General features: G+C 40.9%; 1 protein-coding gene across 1 annotated transcript in view; it reads right to left on the reverse strand.

The window, feature by feature from the left end:
- PHLPP1 (PH domain and leucine rich repeat protein phosphatase 1) overlaps positions 1–19,627 on the reverse strand; it is a 65,336-nt gene that overhangs the window by 23,189 nt on the left and 22,520 nt on the right. Inside the window, exons 5-10 of the mRNA XM_010181275.1 lie at positions 13,580–13,726; positions 12,817–13,047; positions 10,613–10,815; positions 8,938–8,998; positions 6,996–7,091; positions 3,018–3,173 (exon numbers count right to left, since the gene is read on the reverse strand). Coding sequence (XP_010179577.1) covers positions 3,018–3,173; positions 6,996–7,091; positions 8,938–8,998; positions 10,613–10,815; positions 12,817–13,047; positions 13,580–13,726 — 894 coding nt within the window. The remainder of the gene's footprint in view (positions 1–3,017; positions 3,174–6,995; positions 7,092–8,937; positions 8,999–10,612; positions 10,816–12,816; positions 13,048–13,579; positions 13,727–19,627) is intronic.

The raw sequence follows: 19,627 nt of genomic DNA on the forward strand, positions 1-19,627 counted from the left end.
AACAAAGTATCCCTAAGTTATACTCTTCAACTGAGAATGACACCTTTTCATTGATTTTTTGGAAGGATTAAGGCAGAAAAGTAATGTTCATTGAGTCTTCTATGAAGAGAACAGAGGTTTTTCAGTATTTTTTCCTTTTTTTCGGTGAAAGTGGTATTTTTCTCTTGGTGCACCAATTTCTCTCCCTTCCTCAGATGTTCTAGATGTCAAAGCCCACCAGCACTTGTGCTGAAGTTCGCCCAAGGCACTTCTCACCCACTTCGTCAAATATTCAGGACTGAGACAGAGAAAGCGTTTATAATTCACAGCATGAGGCTTCATATCCAGGCAAGATATCACCTGTCAGTTGCACAGACCCGAGCACCTTCCCAAAAAAATAATCTCATCTTTTCAAGGCCGCAAAAGGTAAATCATTTTATAGAGAGAGAAAGGTTCTGTAAGGTACAGTGATTTGTTCAACATTACACGCTAGGGAGAGACCACGGCTGACCGCTCGGGAAACCCAGTTCTCTTGGCACGTCTGGCAGCACAGATTGTGCTTCCCAGGGACTGCTTGGAGAAGAGAAGCCTCTTACCTTTTTAAAACAAAACAAACCGAACCCCTAAACACTTTTCCCTGACCCAGACCCATTTCTGTTGAAGCTTAGCTGCTGACAGATGCAAACACTGGAAAACGAAATAAAAAGAAAGAAAAACTTGAAGAAACTTAAAACATTGTGCACTAATCTGCACTGCTGTTTTCCTTCACGGTTACTTCTGCAGCAGCAGTAGTAGGAGCACCAGTCTGGCCAAGACCCTGGTAAGCGCAGTCATCTAAACCCCAGTAAAGGGGTAGGGAACAAGGGGGCAAACCCCACCTGAGCCAACTGGTTCCAGCATCACCACAGACCAAGGAGGCTGCAGTGGCGATGAGATGCCAGAATGGGCCGGCTCCGTTTACCTCCTGTGACAGTACCTGACTTTGTGAATGCTCACAGAAGATATGAAAAACGCGTTCCCTGTACTGCTTGAAAGCTGCAGAACGTCAAAGCTGCAGAGGAGAAAAAAACCCCAAGTCTCAGCCATTTATATATCCTGTTATTCAGTATATTTTTCAACTCTACCTCTTTTCAGCACACATTCAGCATCTTCAGGAAATCTACCCCCAATTCTGCTTTTAGTCTGTACTTGTTCATTTTAGCATCACAAAAATATAATGAAAAACTGTCTACAGTTTTGTAGCTCAGTTTAAACAGATGAGTTGAAGTACAAAAATTTTATTCAGGTTCCTTCTCACTGCCAAAAACACACTAATCTACATCCTAGGCCTACAAGCTGTTTTTAGTAGAAATTTTACGAAGTTATTTCTCTCTCTGTTTTCAAGGATGCCGGTAGCTTTCTGAAACTTATTTAAAGGTTTCTTTCCTTTCTAAGTTAACAGATAGAAATTTCAACTTGGGACCTGTAAATAGGATTTTATTTATTGACGTGATTTTGCAACTTCCTGTAAAAAAGCTTTTTACAAGGTTTCACTTCTGAAGTTCATACAATCTTACAAACTTTAATGTACCACAGTTTGAAGAGTCATACACAAGACAATTACAGCCACTGATGTGAAACATCCCTGCCACATGAGCAGGCTGTGAATTTCACCACTTTTAAATAGAAATAGGCTAGATAATTGCAATTATTGCAGCAGCAACATTGTTATGTTTCAATACTTTGACTGCGCTTTCATGTAAAGTCTCAGCTGAAACTGTAAATTAACATCAGAGTAACTTTGCTGATAATCAGTTTGTTCCAAAGGTGGTACCCTACACAAGCTTGAATGTGGACAGGTATGCAACAGTGGCGCTAAAAAAAAAACTAAAATCAAAGTACAACAATTACTTTAAAGGTTCTTTAAAGCAAATCGAGGCTGAAATGAAATTCCTAGAACCAAAAACACATCCTAGTAAAGTTCACCTTCTGAAAGATAATTTTTAACTGAAATGATGAATTCCTCAGAATGTTACCGTTCAAGAGTAAGCCAAGTTAAGAGTCCATTTAGAAATCATCTCAACTGCAAGCCTATTTCTCCAGCTCCCAGTGCTGCGAATCCCAGGAAGTGTAACCAGAGGGTCAGGACAGAATGAACAACAGTATACAGGCAGAGGTTTCGCAATACTCTTAATTGGGTGAGGAGCTGTGGCAGTGAGATCACTGCTCCTCTTGCTTCTCTACCGCTCAGGAAACCCAGGAGCTGTGTTCCTTTTGTCACAGTCAGGATCAGAAATAAAACCCCACAGCACACAGTCTCGCTGTCTGTTAAATTATGCATGGGGTGAACGCTCAGCAATGCCATGACTATTTGTGGAAGTGCAGAGGTCCAAGGAACACTGACATCAAATGGGGCAAAGCCCATCCACCATCCCCAGACTATGCTACCAGCCCTCCCTTATTTCAGTCACAACCATTTTACAGGGTATCTTCATACTAGGCAAAAAAGATGACGAAGACCAAAGAAGCAGCAGCATAAAAATAAGAATCTAGGAAACGGATCAAGTGGTGACACCAGCTAAATTAGTGACAAACATTTGAAAGGCATAAAAAATTCACAAAGCAAGGACAGGGGAATAACTGAGTTATTCTGACAGCCTTATGCACAGATTTTGTTTTGTTTGACAGGTATAAATAAGTTCTAGCCTCTGACTGAAGGGAAAAAAAAAAGCTTTCACACTCCATCAAACAAGCCTGAGAAATATGTATTTAAAGAAACTGCCACGAACCCATCTCAGTGTATGTAGTAGAAAATAGCATGTGCTTCACTTTACAGCTAGATTGCAAGATGTAGGTGTTCAAAAGAAGCAACCATATAAGGCAACAAAACCAGAATTAAAAGATTGTGTTTTGGTGACATGGGCAGACATCTGTTCTTACCACACAAGGCTTGGCAACTTCCAAATTAGGGGAACCTCAGATTACCCTTTCAGTCAGGAAGTAACACACAAAGCAAGGTTCCTTACACACAAGGCGAGATCAAAGCTCTCTGTACTTACCTGTCTGCTTTCAAGAGCAGGTTGGATGGCAGTTCAAGGAGCTGGTTGTGTTGCACATCCAGGACTTCCACTTGCATTCGCTCGAGCCTATCTGGGAGCCTTCCTAACAAGTTGTGTCCTGCCAGCAGCTTGCGCAAGCTACTGTTGTAGAACAACCTTAGGGAAATAAAAATCACCAAAAATGAGAAAAAAAAAATCTACACCGAAGAGTTGCATTCAGAATTTAAGTGCGGTATCACAGTTCATCACAAGAAAGTGGTTCAGTTGATCGATTAGCGGACACAGTATTAGTTACGCACAGATCCAAGAATACCTTCCCACTCTCCACCAACTTCTTAAAAAGGTTGTTCAGAGACAGGGCAGGAGATTTAAGGATGATTCAGGAGTGAAAGTAGTGAGAAAGAGTTCTTATTGCACTGTATAAAACATGAATACAGCAGCACAACAGCGAAGGAGGTAATTACTAACAATGGCTGCTGGAAAATGCATCTGTTGGTTCTCCCTGGCTAATGGGCCAACTTCACAAGTGTGGGTGAAATCACCAGTCACCCCACAAGCTTTATAGTTCTCTATTCACCATGTGCTGACTCATAATCCAAGGCAACTCCCCACCCCCCCAATTTTCCTTTTCTGTTAATACCAGACTAACATAAAGCCTCCTTTCCAGTCCTACAGCAATGAAATTTATCTAATCGGCTTTACTTTCTTGAGCTTTGACAAGCAATAGATGACCTACAGTTCCACCCCCCTGCTCCATTTTTTGGGAGGGTGGAGGAGGAGAGGGAGAGAAGTGGGCAACATAAAGAGACAAGAACAAACAGCTGTTTTGAACAAACAGTGAAACTAAAATTTGCAGTATAAACAACATAAGAAGTTTAAAATCTGCACCTGAAGACCACAAAAATGGAGCAACTCTCAATTTTGAACAGGAACCACTTCCAGCAAATTAAGAAGAAAAAAAAGATTATTCTTTATCTGCCACCTGTCTTACATTCCTCGTACCGCGCTGTTTAATCTGGCGAGCCTGTGCATCATGCTGACCTGTTTCAAAGACTCTCAAATTACTCAGCATTAAAGCAAAAATCTCCTTCCCTCTGTCACAATGACCCAAATACACATAAAGAGCCTCTCCATGCACCCCCCTTCCCTACAATACATCAGGTCATTGGATTATTGTGCCAAAATAATCAATGAAGTATGCAGAGTATTTCTCCCTCGACAGATACCGTCACCCTCCCTGTCTGTGTGCCAGTGTTAACAGCTATCTCAGTTGGCTGGGTCGGCCGCGTCCTGACCGCGGATGCAAGTCAACAGCCAGCCCTATCATTCCACAAGGCTTAACGCAGGGTGAAAACACTTACCACGCAGCGATAAGCCTATCTATTGCATTCTTGTCTTTTAACTATTTTTGTTTCACTCTGCTTCTACTGGAAAATCTCTCTTGGTTATAGATTTGCCTTTCTATATCATTTCCTGGCCTGTATCAACACCAAATGTTACAGGAAAAAGCAGAATTTGGTGACAACTCCAAAAAGTTATCACTTTTTCTTTTTTTGGATGGGTAGGCACAGTGCCATTTTCAAATTAAAAAGAAAGTTCAAATCATGGTGAAAACCTTAGCATAATTAACTTCTCCACGAAAATATATTTTATAAATAATTCAGAAGAACTGAGTAAATCTTTGAGGAGTGTTTTTGCTTGCTTGGTTGTTGGGTTTTTTCTTTTCTTTTCCAAGCTTGACAAGCACCAAAGGAATTGGGCTCCCTGAAGAGAGGTTAAAGCACCAGCACTTAAATAAGTAAGCCCCTGATGAGCCTGGGCCACCTAGTTCTCAAGTTGGGTGGGGAACCAGGACACAAGGAGAGCTCTTAGCTATGGGCAGCTTTCCCACTTGCCCAACTCCCCCCTCTGATGGGATCAAAAAGTTGTATGGACAAGCACTCCATCAAGCATCAGCATCTTCTGAGAAAACATGGTTTGGCCAAAGCATTCAACCAATGCGTTCAGTAAGCAACTGTTCAAGAGAACACAATGTCGAATACAAATAGACCTTAAAAAAAAAACCCGAGACAAAAAGGAACAAAAATACATACAGACATCTGTTCACTAGTAGCAGCAAGGTCATTTTGGCAACTCTTAATTGAAGCACTTCATTTTCTTTGCAGAATCTCTGGCAAATGTCAGTTTTATGACAATGAATTTGTTCTGTGTAGCTAAGTACCCTTTTTGTTCCTTTTCAGTACTTTTTAAAGCAGAAATGGCTGCATTACAGCCTCATATACATTGTTCTCATTTTCTTTAATTGAGACAAACATTACTACATAGCTCCCTATCTCAACTGCTAAAACTCTTTGACTTCAAGGATAGGTTTTTTTTGTTTCAAGAAGTAAACACACTTAGCATCAACTGTAATTTGTTTTGACTACAAGCAACCTTCAGCCTTCCAGGGAACTGCTGGTCAGTCAGGGCTTGAACATTTGTGGTTAGAGTTGCAAGCATCCTCCTAGGAGAGCCCTGCTCACTCCCTTCACAAGTTTGCAGAGTGCTTTTCTATGTAGAAGGAAAAGCACACAGCGGTGCACAGGAACATGCTGGACACTAGTATTTACCTGATACTTAACAGTAGGTCTATACCCATGAGCCATTTGCATTTGAACCCAGACCCAAACTTCTCTAAAGTTTATCAGACCTTCAAGCCTGCATTTTGAACTGGGCCTTAAAACTGAGTTGACTTATTAGGAGCTAAGCTATCTAGACCTGTACTACAAAGAAGAGTTTTCAAAGATAAGCTGTTTCCTGGAGTTAACGATAAGATGGCAGGAGAGACAAGTGGGATGTTGACTGTACCTAATTTCAGCTAATCATTAATCTCTCAAATATATCCGGTTTGCCTTGATAGCCCTTGCTGTTATGAAGTGCAAATGAAAGGCAAATGAACTTTTGCTCCCCCCACCTTCTGAGTAGGCACAGTTTCACTTTGTGTGAAAACAGAAGGATTAATAGTTTGCATGTCAGACCCTTAGTTTGCTCAGTAGATCTCCCCACATACTTTTCTGGCCGCATTTCTGAAATCTATTCTCTTCCCATTTCTGACACTGAAACTGCCAGTTTACACCATATGACACACTCATCTGACCCAGACAAGACTCTCCTTTCTGGATTCTGATGCTCTTCTGTGCTGTACAGCTCCACAAGGAAAACATGTAATTGCTTGCCATATACTAGCTGTCTACAGTCTTCAATGCGGACAGGGCTTCAATGGCTCTGCACAGCCCCATGCAATTTCACCCTTTGTACCTAGTATGTTCTCTTTCACAACATCCCTTTGAAACATACAGAGCAGTCAAGGACAGCAGCTCTCTTCCAGTGAAGTCAGGGACTTAAAAATTCTTAATACCAGCACCTGACCAGGGTAGCAACAGGTCTCTCTAGGAAAAAATCCAAACTAATAAGAGCCATTTACTGTTTAAACTCAACTCCTATTTTCCTTCCTGTTCACTCACCTTCCTATCATTTATTTTTTGGAAAAGAGAACTTTGTAGTGAAGGCAATTTGCTCCACCTGCAGAAATTTGCTTGCTTGATGAGGCTTTACCTTCTCTCAACCCTTTTTCACTCAAACAGTGTTGTGGAGTCTCCAGGCATCACTGAAACTAAGTTATAAGTTCTGGATCTCTGTCATGCAAAGTTAGGGCTGTAAATATTTAATATTCAGTATTAAAAATGAAGGGTTTTCCTGCCTGAACAGCTTCAAAACTTCCACCTGGAGTTCAAAGCTACTGTTTTCTCTGCATGAAAGTAAAAGAAGAAAGGCTGGGTGGAAGCTTGAGGCATGATGATACCCCACAAGGTAAAAATAAAATCAAACAAAAGATAAAACGGGCCTGACAGTCACTGGAACAAGCCAAACACTGAATCAGCAATTATTTCTGAATTGCTTATTCCATTGTACATTGTACAACTGGTCTGCAAGACTCACCGGGCAGGCAGCTCCCGTATCTGATTGTGGCCAACATCCAACACTTCCAGTTTCCTGCTGTCACACACCCACTCGGGCAGGTTTTCCAGGTGATTTCTATGAATAAAGAATACAAAGGGATATAACTAAAGGATAATTGAGATGTAAAAGCTATTAAAAATACAGCCTCAAGAGAGATACAGATATCTGCAGGAAATAAATCTGCTACATAATGTGTTTCCTATCACCTCTCCTTCTCTAAGGGCACTATTACTGCAGTTAGGGCCTGAGTGATGGGCAAGAAATGCAGCAGCATTACTGTCTTCAGATGTAATTACAGATGTGCAACCACTAAGAAAATAGAAAAAGCTGCTTCCCTGTTACTGGGGAAGAAGTATTGAGAATACCAGAGTATCAAGGATGAAGAAGTCTCTCCATGGAGAAGAACAATTGTGAGGTACTCCTCAAAAGATACTCACACCCTACACAGTTGAAACACACCTCTTTGATTCCCCATAAATTCAGTTCTGAAACCCACTCTACCATTCTTCAGCTGTCTCACTGAATAGAGCAACATCTGTTTTTTTGGGGTGCATCTTTCAAGTCAAGCATTTTGCTTTTCTTGTATTTGTCTTTACAGAAGCTAACCCATCTAAAAAATTAAGTTCTTACAAGCTTTCCAAATACTGCAATGAAAACATGCAGCTAGGAACAATGGGGCACCCATATATCCTGCTTTAAAGACAAAAATTAGCAGCACAAAACACATGGAGGAAATTGTGTGCATGTGCATTCACATAACACTACTTCAGTTAGCAGACATAGATGCACAACTGGGCATCGGGTAATATTCAGGCATTTGCAGACCTGAAGTCCAGGAATAGGAGCCCAGCACACCACAAATATAAATCAATGTTCGTGCTCATTCATGTAGTTGTATCCTATAGTTTACTCATGCAACAGCCTTTAACCAAAACACACGATAGCAACCCAATCCTTCTTATCCTCAGATAGCTTCCTCTTCAGTCTCAACCAGATATCCCAGATTCCAAGTGAGCCAAGAAGCTAAAGACACCCTAATCACTTAGGTACAATGCCATCACTGAAGTGAGGCACAAAAAGGGTTTGTGATCAAAATCCTGCATTCTGCACCAATTTAATCTACAGCTAAATGGAGAACACAGCTTTACAAAGAATGCTTTCCAATAAATCACACTTATTTAGTCACACCTGTGTGTTACATTTAGGTGCACAATGTGAGTAACTCATGGTTGATGAAACTTTGAAGTTGATGGCCACTCGCCCAGGTAAACTCACTAATTGTTGCGATCACCCTCAATGGCTTACGAGTGCTCTAAGCAGGCTTTTAATGAATGAGATTATCACTTCAACAGGCAGATGAGTAACCCTTAAATAGGACAGCCGTTAACCACATGTATAAAGTGTTTTCCTGATGGAGTCCTTATAATGTAAAACAAACTAAAACACCCCATTTTCCATTTCTTTACCTATGCCACCTCCATCCTTAAGCTGAGGTCTGTGGATGCATTCACATGGCAGCTGCAGGAGCTGCTGAAACTATGAGTGAACTGTCAAACCATCACCTGCGCTGGGCTTGTGACACAGACACATCCAGAAAGGAACTTCTGCATACATCTCGTGCTGGTGCACGTTTCAATCATTGTGTTACAAGACAGGAAATCTTTAAATCAGGGAAACTCTTATCCTTTAACTATAAGGGCACATTTTGCTTTTAGCACTAAAACAAATAACTAGTACACCTATAAGAAGGAAACAGTGAAGAACTGGCCAGGAGAAAAAAAGCGTATTCTCCAACTCTGAAAATCAGTCTTCTCGTATCTCAAGGTCCAATTTCCTTCCAGTGAAACAGCAGTGAATGTCTTTTTTCCATAAGCCTCATTAATGTACACTTTACTAGACTCAAAAAAATACATACACTTACCTAGAAATATCCATATAAGCCAGGCAATTAGGAACTGGATACACATCAAGGTGAACAAGTTCTAAGGGGAAAAAGAAATAAAAACAAAAGTGGTGATAAAGATCTGCACCTAAATGGCTGTTCTACAAGAGTTACTTTAAGCAGCTAACACACAGACATTTCAGAACAAGTCAGTGAGCTAAAAATCTTCTGAGGGTCTGGACCTCTTTGAACAGAGTTTTGTTTCTTTATTATGTCTGAGTACATCTGCCGTATTACATTGTATTTGCTGTGACAGACACTGCATAACTGATAAGAGAGGAGAAAGTGGAGGATTTTAAAAGTTTCATGGCACGTTCTCATTTTCCCATTTTTGTCCCAGAGCTGTAACTCTCTGCCCAGAATAATCAGTCACAAACCTGCTCTGCTTTTTCTTTCACTGGTCACCAATGGTACAGGCACAGAAGGGGGGACTCCCCACTCAGAAACAGCAAGTTTCAGAACACCCCAGAGCCCTCCAGGTGGCAAGATCCAGAGTATTTTTCAACACATTACATGAGCGCCTTTGTATCCCTGTGGAGTTCCTGGTTGCAGGCAGCCTTACCGACCTTTCACGGTGTCTCAACTACCGCCAGTAATGTTATATTTTGATTGCTTCAATAATATTTCATATCCTAAGGTTTTCAGGTAGCTAATGCTTAGCAGTGAGGTTGAAACAAAACCAGCAGATATTTATTTAAGCCTCCAGAAAATCCACAAAAGTGAAAATGTAACCAGCATCACAGTCCCTTTGGAAGATGAGACTAAGATGAGGTGGCTGGGGGTGCAAAAAGAGGATGGCCAGGAGGAACAGCAAGACCAAATAGGAAGCTGATTGCAAGATTGGGGTTGACTTGGGTTCTCGGCTCACATTGCAGAGCACATGCTCAGATTATGTCAACTTTCCTCAGCTGCAAAGATCCCAGCATGAATACTTAATGAAGGCACAGGCTTGGATATCATTAAGATGACAGCCTTTTAAAGGCAGTGCAGACTGTTCAGCACATTCACAGCTCTTTGAGCCTGCATTTTGTTTATTCCATACCAAACTACTCCAAACAAGAAAAATGGTGGTGAAAACTGAGTATTTTAAGTAACAGCAGCGTCCAGAGGCAGATCAAACAAATCCTATTCACGGATCACAGGAGTTATTAAACTGGAAAATGCTGCATTATTTTTACTATTGAATATGAATTAGGTTACTCAAATTTTGTAGCTTTCTGGACACAGTAAGCAGCTAGAAGTAATAGCAAAAAAATATATAGTTTTAGTTTGTTTCACAAACAGCCACTTGTTGTTCAAACTCTATCAGCTGTGGGGGAAAACAATAAATTTCCTATTTGCCCTGGTAAAGCAATGCATTAATACAACTCAAAGAACTGACAATTTCAAGAGTTGACACAGAAAGCAATTTCAGTTCGAATGTTAAGATTTTCACCATTTTGAAACCTCCAAATTAGAAGCCCAATGTTATTTGAAAGTAACTTCTAAAGCTCAGAACTGCACGACACAGCACACATGAAACCGCGTTATCCAAGGGTCATGTCAAGAGCCTCTTGAATACGTGCACCACACTCCGTAAGCATCCCACAGAGAACAAGGTACGAAAAGCAGAAGTCAGATGGCAGCACCACAGCTACCCTGAAAACGCACTTACCATTTGAGGAAGCGTACAGCGCCTTGAGAAAATATCCGCTGATTTTGAGGGTTACCAGTTGATTCCGTTCACAGTGTAACACTTCGACATTGTTAAAAACTGTTGCGTCCAGCTCCCCAAGTTTGTTGTCTCGGAGATCCAGTTGGGTCACGTGATGCAGAAAATCAACTTCATCGGCCTCCAATCTCCTAATCGAATTCAATCTTGCAGAAAAAAAAAGGAGTTTAAGTGTAGTTACATGGCAGGTTCCTGCTGACAAAACCATGCTCACCCCATAATCGATTGTGCTGGACTAAACTAGCACACCTCCCAGTCCTGATCAAGTTGGATATTTTCCCCTTTGTTACAGTATTTTACAAGCAGGATTGATCAGCTCTGTTGTTTTATCCATCATGACAAAGGAATGAAGACATCAAGTTCCTTTCTAAACTACTTTGAAAGCTACTGATAAAAAGCTCTGCAAGAATATAAGTATTACTGTTACTGTGTCTATAAAAATAAAAGATGATCTGGCTGTTATTTGTGCCTGATAGTTCAGAAAAGAACAAAGCCTCTACAGTTCCTGCTGGCCTATCGTGAGCATCTGTTGGAAAAGCCTGGCACATACAAGTAACCTGCATATATTGGAGTCTCTTGCCTTACTGAAAGATCAAATTGAGATTTATGAATTCCCTCATTTTCCTCTCGCTTTGCCATGTTCCACAGCAAGTAAATTCAGAGGCCTGGAAATGGGTGTTGAAAGAAAACAAAGCAAAAACCCAAGATGAGTGGGTCTGTCAGATAAAGAGAACAGTTTTATTACAGCTTCACTGCAGTGCACTGACACTGCCAATACTCAGCAACTTGCCCAGAAGTTACAACTGAAATAAGATTATCCATAACCCAGCAATGTTTCAGATAGCAGTGCACTCCAAAGAGCTCAGTTTCAAATTCCCAGCTCTGAGCAGAACGCTGAGGTTGGCACAGTAACTACTATTGGCCCATTGAGCCTCCTGAGTGAGGATAACGGCATGCACCTGCAGTTTTGTCCTTACTCTTGCTTTCAAAGGGTTGCCCCCTGTATAACAGTTGTGTTTCAGAGTAGCTACACTTTCCAATTCAAAGAAATTGGGCAATATGCCCCCTCCAATGCCACAGCCTACTTTTTCTGTTTTCAGTTTACAAGCAGTGCTTCCTTCTGATTTCATGGAAGCTAAGCACATTGCTGTGCAGCACACAGAGTTTACAAACACGTTCAACATTTACTATTCCAGGTAGCATTACAAAGCACCACCGCTCACTGCTCCGAGCAGAAAGGATGTGGCCGACAGCGAGAGGGCTGGAGCTGCACCGCTGGAACTCATGGCCAGCCCAGCCACAGCAACCCTACGCTAAGGCCTGTTTATCTATTTGCTTTTAACATACATATCCACAAACACACAAAACATATTGTAACCCCAGCATATACACTTCAGCCTTCATCCATCTATTTTACCTGGCTTTCTAACTTACACTGGGCCTTCCTGAATTGTAAAGTCTGACAGCTACACAGCAGTATGATATAGTGAGTTTTAGCTTGAAGAACTTCATTTAACTAAGTGGTTCCGAAATTCAGTTATTTGGACCTCATGGTTCGAACTCTGAACTGAGCCCGATTACAGAAACTGGCTACTCCAAAGATTGTAAGAATAAAGAGCCTCCTCATAGCAGCACCATTTGTAATAAGGATCTGTTTAGACTCTGCTGAGGGCATCAATAAAATAATGTTACTCATGGTGTACTAGGTTTCTTAACATACCAAGAAATATTAAGATATCTATTTCAGTCCTCTCACCTTCACTGTCCGTTTCGTTACCTCACGCATCTGTAACATTTTTGGCAGAAGCTTTTTGAGTCAGGGAATATAATTTATACTATATTAACACTGCACTAACTAGAACTGCAGGAGTCACTGGTGTCCGAGGCTGTGTTGGGCTTTTTTGGTATAAATATTATTTTCCACCACTCATTTTCCTAACTATTGATCCACCTAAATGCTACCTCCTCCTCAAAGAAGAGTTAAGTCACAGCAAGTGCCGTGAGTTATATAGTACTGCCAGAAACATGGTCTGATGGACTAAGAGAACACATTCACACCCAGAGGCTATCCTGACAGCCAAAGAGAAAACGTTTCAACATCAATAATTCATACCCACTTATTTTTCCCCCCCTTTTCAAATACCTACCTTAGATCTACATGTTTAATATGAGGCATCCTTTTTAACACCTGCAGGTTGAGGGTATCCACGCAGTTTCCTGCCATACAGAGCTTATCCATGGCGGTCAGCTTCTCCAGCACCCCTGGAATGTCGGTGAACTCGTTGAAGGACAGACTCACGTAGCTGAGCTGATGCATGTGCTCCAGTTCGTCAGGGAGGGACTGGAGAAAGTTGCCATCCAGCAAAAATGTCTGCAAGCTATTAAAGGGAGAGAGAAAGGAAGAGAGAGTGAAGAAAGTGAGTGACCTGTTAGATCACATTTCCTTCCTATAAACAAATGAATCCGCTGCAGTTACAGTAAAATAAAATATACAAAAGGGCAGAAAAATGAAAAATGTTGAGGAATAATGCTTTAACATCTGCTACAGAAGATATCCACCAAATAATTAAAAGCCTTGGCAACTATGAAATGAAGGCTGTGCTAGACAGTTGTGTTGTATCTTCAAACATCTCCAAAACTGTGACTTGTGTGATGGCTGAAGCAGATAAGCAGGGGCGTTTAAAGATTATCTTCACCACAAAGGTGACTCGTGTGTCAAGTTCTGGGGACCAGAAACGAGATGCTTCAAGAGAAAAAGCGTGCTCCCCATCCACCCGCAGCTCACAACTGCTTCCACACAGATCTACAAGCCAGCCTGCTCTGACAAGACCCAGGAAAGGCAGAGTCATGGAACTGCTTGCTGCCTTTACGATCAGGCCGTGTACATTAAGTTTTTTAGGAAGTACTTGCTTGTGCATCTCGCCGACCGCTGCTGGAACACTTCTGAGGGCATTGCAGGACACATTGAGTTCAGTCAGGGTTGGGATACTGCAGACTGCCAGTGGGAAGTCTCCTAAATTATTATTGGAAAGGTTAAGGCTCTTCAACTTGGTGAATCTACAATGACATAAGAAAAAAAAAAAGGAAATAATGAAATAGAGCACAAACCACACCAAGTTGCCTTGCAACAAATCAATACAAGGTAAGTCTGGTTATTGAAATGCAATTCACATACATTTTTAGCTTATATACTCAGAACAAGCAAGGAAACTACTAGGCACTCAAGTTCAACACCACTTGCAAGAGCTCACTCACCTTAACCTTGCACAAGAGAAACAGGCCCTCCCAAACAACATGCTCAATATATTTTCCTATTAGTGTAACGAAGAACAAAACCCTTGCCATCCCTATGATGTATGTAATTTCTTCTGTGGCATCTCATCCTGTACTAAAACAACTTTTCTGAATGCATTTCTTGCTGGTAAGACTACCCTTGTGACATTGGTTACAAGGTGCAGGAAATTCTCACCCCATTTGAACACTAAATTTTTGTGGTGCAGCTCAGCTCCACTCATGTGAGCAGATACTGCCTTTCAACCAAAAATTGTCAATAGAATAGGTTGGTTTGAATAGAATTGGGAAATGTGCTGAATTAAAGCAGAATTTAGGAAGACTTCTGTAGTGAGAGATGCAAATTCTTATGCTCTTGATTAAGTTCAATGGCAAAGCTCACACTGCTTTCAAAATTTTGTACTTGCCATTGTCACAGAACTCTTAAAAGCCCTGTGGTTTATCACTTCAGCCTACAAAGCAATTTGCATGCACTTGCCTTATTAAAGATGACCAAGACTGTTTGAACAAAAACCCCAAGAAGGGGACAATCCAATTAGCCAGCCTGCATGTTCAGCAACATTATTGTGGTTGCCTGACAACCACTGGAGGTATGCCTAAAGGCGAGGAAAAGGATGAATGAAAAGATCTGCATCAGATTCCGATAGATGGGAGGAAGTTTCTTTTCTGGCACTGTTTAAGCCAGGACATTTCATTTGCACTTCATTTTCCCTTCATTAAGGCTGAATTCCTTTATTTGTGTGATCAGGCTTTTACATAACACAGCGATGGAAGGAAAACTGCACCTATGAGCGCTGCTATTGGACATGAAAGCCATCTCTGACAGTGTGTGCCAGGGCATCCACAGCCTCCATCAGCCCAGCACATTCTTACCTCAAAGCACCTTGTCCTCCTCCCACCAGAAAACAGGGACGGAAAACTCATTGAGCATTAAAAGGTTAAAGAGCTTTGACACCAAGAGAGTCTTAAAAATCCTTAGCAGCTACTGCAATCAACTGGCACACATCTTTAGTATTGGCTATATCAAACTCATGCCACCGACTAAAACTCAACATGAAAATATAATTAGTGCCTTTGTACCGTATTGCAGTGGGGGCTGTAAGTGGATTTTACCCCAAAAGGCTGTAAACACACTTCACGTTTACACAGGCTTGCAGCAAGCAAGGGAATGCTGTGTTCTCTACTGGTATTTTGGTGCAAAAATGATAGAAGAATAAAAATGGAAAAACCATGGCCAGAGTTATCACAGATTTTGAACACCCTGTGCCATCCTGGAGGCAGAAGAAGTTTGGAACAAAGTTAGACGGAGACTAAATGAAATCTTGCAATCAAATTACTGCTGCAGGGAAAAAAATGCTACTGTGCAGAAACAATGACTAATGCATCACTGGAGGGAGAACTGTAAAATAAAAAAGGAGGCTAGGGTAAGCTAGCTGATGCTAATAAGGGCTGCTAGCCAGGAAAAAAATGCACATTTTCAACACTGTACCTTTACTATTCTTCTATTTTTAAAGAAATGGCTTGAAAATCTTAAACCTAGACCTGAAACTCATAATCCTGCATTTATCTCGAAGATAGCTGTAGATTTAGGCCACAGATATACTGCCTTGAAATTTGAGGTGATTCTGTGGTGGAACAGCTGCCCCACATCTTCCTCAAAGTCAACTGCAAATACAACCAAGAGTGCTCTAAGTAGCAGAGACTCTGGGGCCCTTAGAAATTACCTTCCCCCCCCCCCCCCCCCCAAATATTTAGGTAAATGCAAAAATAGTAGTGAAGACAGGAAGATTACATCAAAATAACTAAGCTGCTGGAGAAACATCAAAATGCAGCCATTCCAATTTTCAAGTCAACCATGAAAAAAAAGAATTAACTCATTTAATAACCAACACTGAGGCTACAGCCTTCATCTGTACCACTCTGGAGTCTCACAAGAACAGTCTCAGCGCTTTTGCCCACTAAACCAATGAAAACTAGAATCTTTTGGGGTCTAGAAGACCCCAGATACAATCTTGAGATAAAATTACAGAAGATCAAGCTAATACAGAGGAAAGATGACTGGGGCAGGGGTGGTGAAGGAAGGTAAGAAATACATTAACTAACTCCAATACAGCGTTCAGCTTCAAAGTTTTCTGCACACAGTCTTGTGTACAATTGTTCTAGGTCACGGGGAGGGGAAATCACCACCACTCCCCCCCCTCAAATGTAGGTGGATTACATCACTGCTACCCTGACGTATGTTTTAATGTGTGTTCATTAAGGGACTTCTGCAGGTAATCTAATTACTACGGACACAAACTGAACTGGTTAGCAGGTCTATATAGTATGTAAGGGAGGATGAGTAGTATATGCAGTATCGAATATACTTATACAGAAGCTGTAAATGCACATATAAAAGTATGTAAAATAATCCACAATAGAGAGTTCATTGTTAAATCACATTTACAAAGAAAAGCTGAATGACAGACGCCATAAGCTTAATTAAACAGGTTAATTTAAGACAACTGGCAGGAAAGAGATATTGTCTTCCTCCTCTGTAAACACCTTCATTTACAAAATGCTAATGACACATTCCTTCTCATGGAGCACTGTCAAGTACAGAACATCACTAAGTCAAACTGCAGGCATTTGCTCCAAGATCTTAAGTTTACCTCTCATCTTTAGCCACTCACTTGTCACCATCCACATCACAAGTGTGTCAGGGTATTTCCATTATGGAGCACGGCCACGCTGCACATTTGAAATGCTGAATTGTTTAGAGCGCCTCTTATACCTGGATAGATTTACAGTCACTAGCACCAGCAGCACTTGTAGCATCAATATAAATAAGGTAGGAGAGAAGTATTTTACAGACCCTGTTTTCTCACACCCAAATCTTTACACCTACCAGAAGCAGGGGCATGCATCGATGCTGCCCCCATGGCATTGCTGGAAAGAAGAAAAGGCACAACATTGCTTGTTTGAGGCATGACAGCATAATAACATCGTATCAAGTCCATATGTATGCTTTCCTTCCCTCTCTTCTCTCTCCTTCACTCATTTTAGACTCAGCTGTTTTCTGCTAAAAAAGCCAACCTGAAGAGCAACATCTCTCAGCATGCTAAGTTCAGCTTACTGAGCCTTTTATTCCTATGACCAATATATAAAAGTTCACTTCTCTGACCAAAAATAGTCCTACTTTTAGCTAGAGCAAAATGTTGACACATCAACCCTTGAGTTTAAAGATGAAATACGACTGAACGCTAATTGCCATAATTGAGCCAAAAATTGCCCACTTACTTAATCCTGAAGCTGCCACTTCAGGACTGGTTTTAGTTTGACATACGCAAAACGGGGAGAGGGTTTAACAAGAGGAGTTTGTATCACGGCGAAGCAATGAAGTGACGTGCTAATTTCAAATTCTGATCTAGCCAATGCACGCAGCAGAGGAATTTCCATTACACAGTGCAGCATTTGTGTTCCACTATGTTTGGGGGTGGGGGGGCACTGTATTCGAATTGGCCATATGCCGTCATCGGAATGCAGCCCTAACAGCCTCGTCTGACAAAACCAGTCTTGCCCTACTCTTACCAAAAGCAACTAAAAAGCAGTTTTTCACTACACCTAAGACAGAAGATATGGCTTAATAAGGGACTCAACTTAAGGAAAACAACACCCTTCCCAATGCTACCTCCAGCATTTCAGCTGTCTCATGATGAAGCTGTGGCTGCAACTGAACATCATCACCATTTCAAGCAGCAGCACAACCAGCTCTGCTTCTGAGGAGACCGATGCCCCATGGCAAGTGTTGGAACTGAACTACAACTTGTCACTTTTGTGGATACCTGCTCCTCTGGCACTGACTTAATCATGAGGAGAATTCCCATATAAACCTGACGCACCCATTTCCTCTTCGGAAATAAATGGTCATTTAGTTTCAGAGCAAAGGCTGATTCTGGTCAAGTCAGAAGAAACTCGAACCATTTCATCTATTAACTATCAATTTCTCCATTAACTGAAAGAATAAATGGAAACATAGTTTTATCTGAATTTTTATTTTCTTCCTCCTTCTTAAATCCCATGGGGGAAAGAGAAAAACAAAGAAAAAAGCAGACCAACAGCTGCAATTTTGGTATCTTCACCACCCTTTATGCCAACACACCAGGAACAGTCATTCTGATGTTTCTCCCCTCTACTTGCATTTAAAACTCTAAAAGGCACAACAATTTCGGCTTACAGACTTGCATCTACATGCCAAAATTAACTGGTAGATTGTATTAAAAAAACCTCCCATAACAGACTGCACTGCACAAAAAGGAGTAATCTTAAATCTAGGCAGTTATTTTTCAAAATATACAAATAATCACAGGTGTTAAGCCAAACTGAGACTACCTCCAAACTGAGACAACAATAAAGCTTCTATTCTATTACACCGTTGGTAAGAAGACCATAATGACAAGAAAAAGAAAATGCTTGTTTTGTTGGTGGAAACCACCTGAACCGACATCACTGTACTCTGCAGTTCTCCATTTCTGCACACACTTTAGCACACACTGCTTCACTAGGAGGAAAGACTATCCAGAGGAACAACAAAACTCCCAGAGGAAAAAAAAAAAAGAAATATATCCTCCTTCTCTATGTTGGAAATTTATTTTTGAAATACAAAAGCATGAGCTACAGGTAGGCTTTCAAACTGAAAAACGTTTAAATATATGAAAGGAAAACCCTTACTTTGGAAGCCGTATCAGAGAGCAATAGGCAAGTAAAACAGAGCAGGCTGATACACAATAACTGGACTACATAAAAATGTTCACTACTTTTTGAAGTGCTATTTGGAAGAGCTACTGCTGTACTTACCCTGATAGTTCCACTAAACTGGTTCCAATTAATAACTGCGATTTCTACTTTTAGACAACACTATTTTTAAAAATGCTATTTTATAGCATATCTCATAGTGTCATCTATTTTTCTCCTACCATTATTAAGGAGTTATGTTCCAACTTAAACAATCCAAAAAATCCAATGTGTTTCAGGCATTAAACCAAGTTTGCAATCTTCCCCACTTGATTTTGCAATTTATTTTTCAGTAATCAAACATCACTGACTTTTGCCGAGTGTTCACATGAGGGGTATTTTCTTGAGTTCAGAACGGTCCACAGGAGCTATGTGTAACACAACCGGTCTTTAACATCTGGAAAGATGCACTAACAAAACCAAACTGTTCCTTCAATGTCTTTACAAGCTGAATAAAACAAGAGCAGCGAAGTTACATAAACAACATATTCCAAGTGTCATCTTTAGTATTATAAATAGCAAAAATATATTCCAAGACTGAGAAAACAAACTTAGCACCAGAATATAACAAACACTGGATGGAGCTTCTTACTGGTAGACCTCTGGTTGTCAATATCACACCAACTTCTCCTTCTTGCCCTACTGCTTAGATGGCTACACTTCAGCCTTTGGCTTCATTTGAAAGAGAAGAAATGAGTATAAAAGGTTCCCTGGTTCTGAGACCATCAGAGGGGGAGAGAAAGCTCTGAGCATCTTTCCACACCATGGAGCATGCAATGGCACTCCATTCCTTGCAGTAGCACACTCTCATGTTAGCTGGATTCATTTAAATAGCTTTCCAGAAGAGCATACAAAAAAAAAAAGGAAAGAAAAAAAGGAAAGAAAAAAACATGG

This window comes from Mesitornis unicolor, unplaced genomic scaffold (assembly GCF_000695765.1).
Source record: "Mesitornis unicolor isolate BGI_N332 unplaced genomic scaffold, ASM69576v1 scaffold3713, whole genome shotgun sequence".
NCBI lineage: Eukaryota > Metazoa > Chordata > Aves > Mesitornithiformes > Mesitornithidae > Mesitornis > Mesitornis unicolor.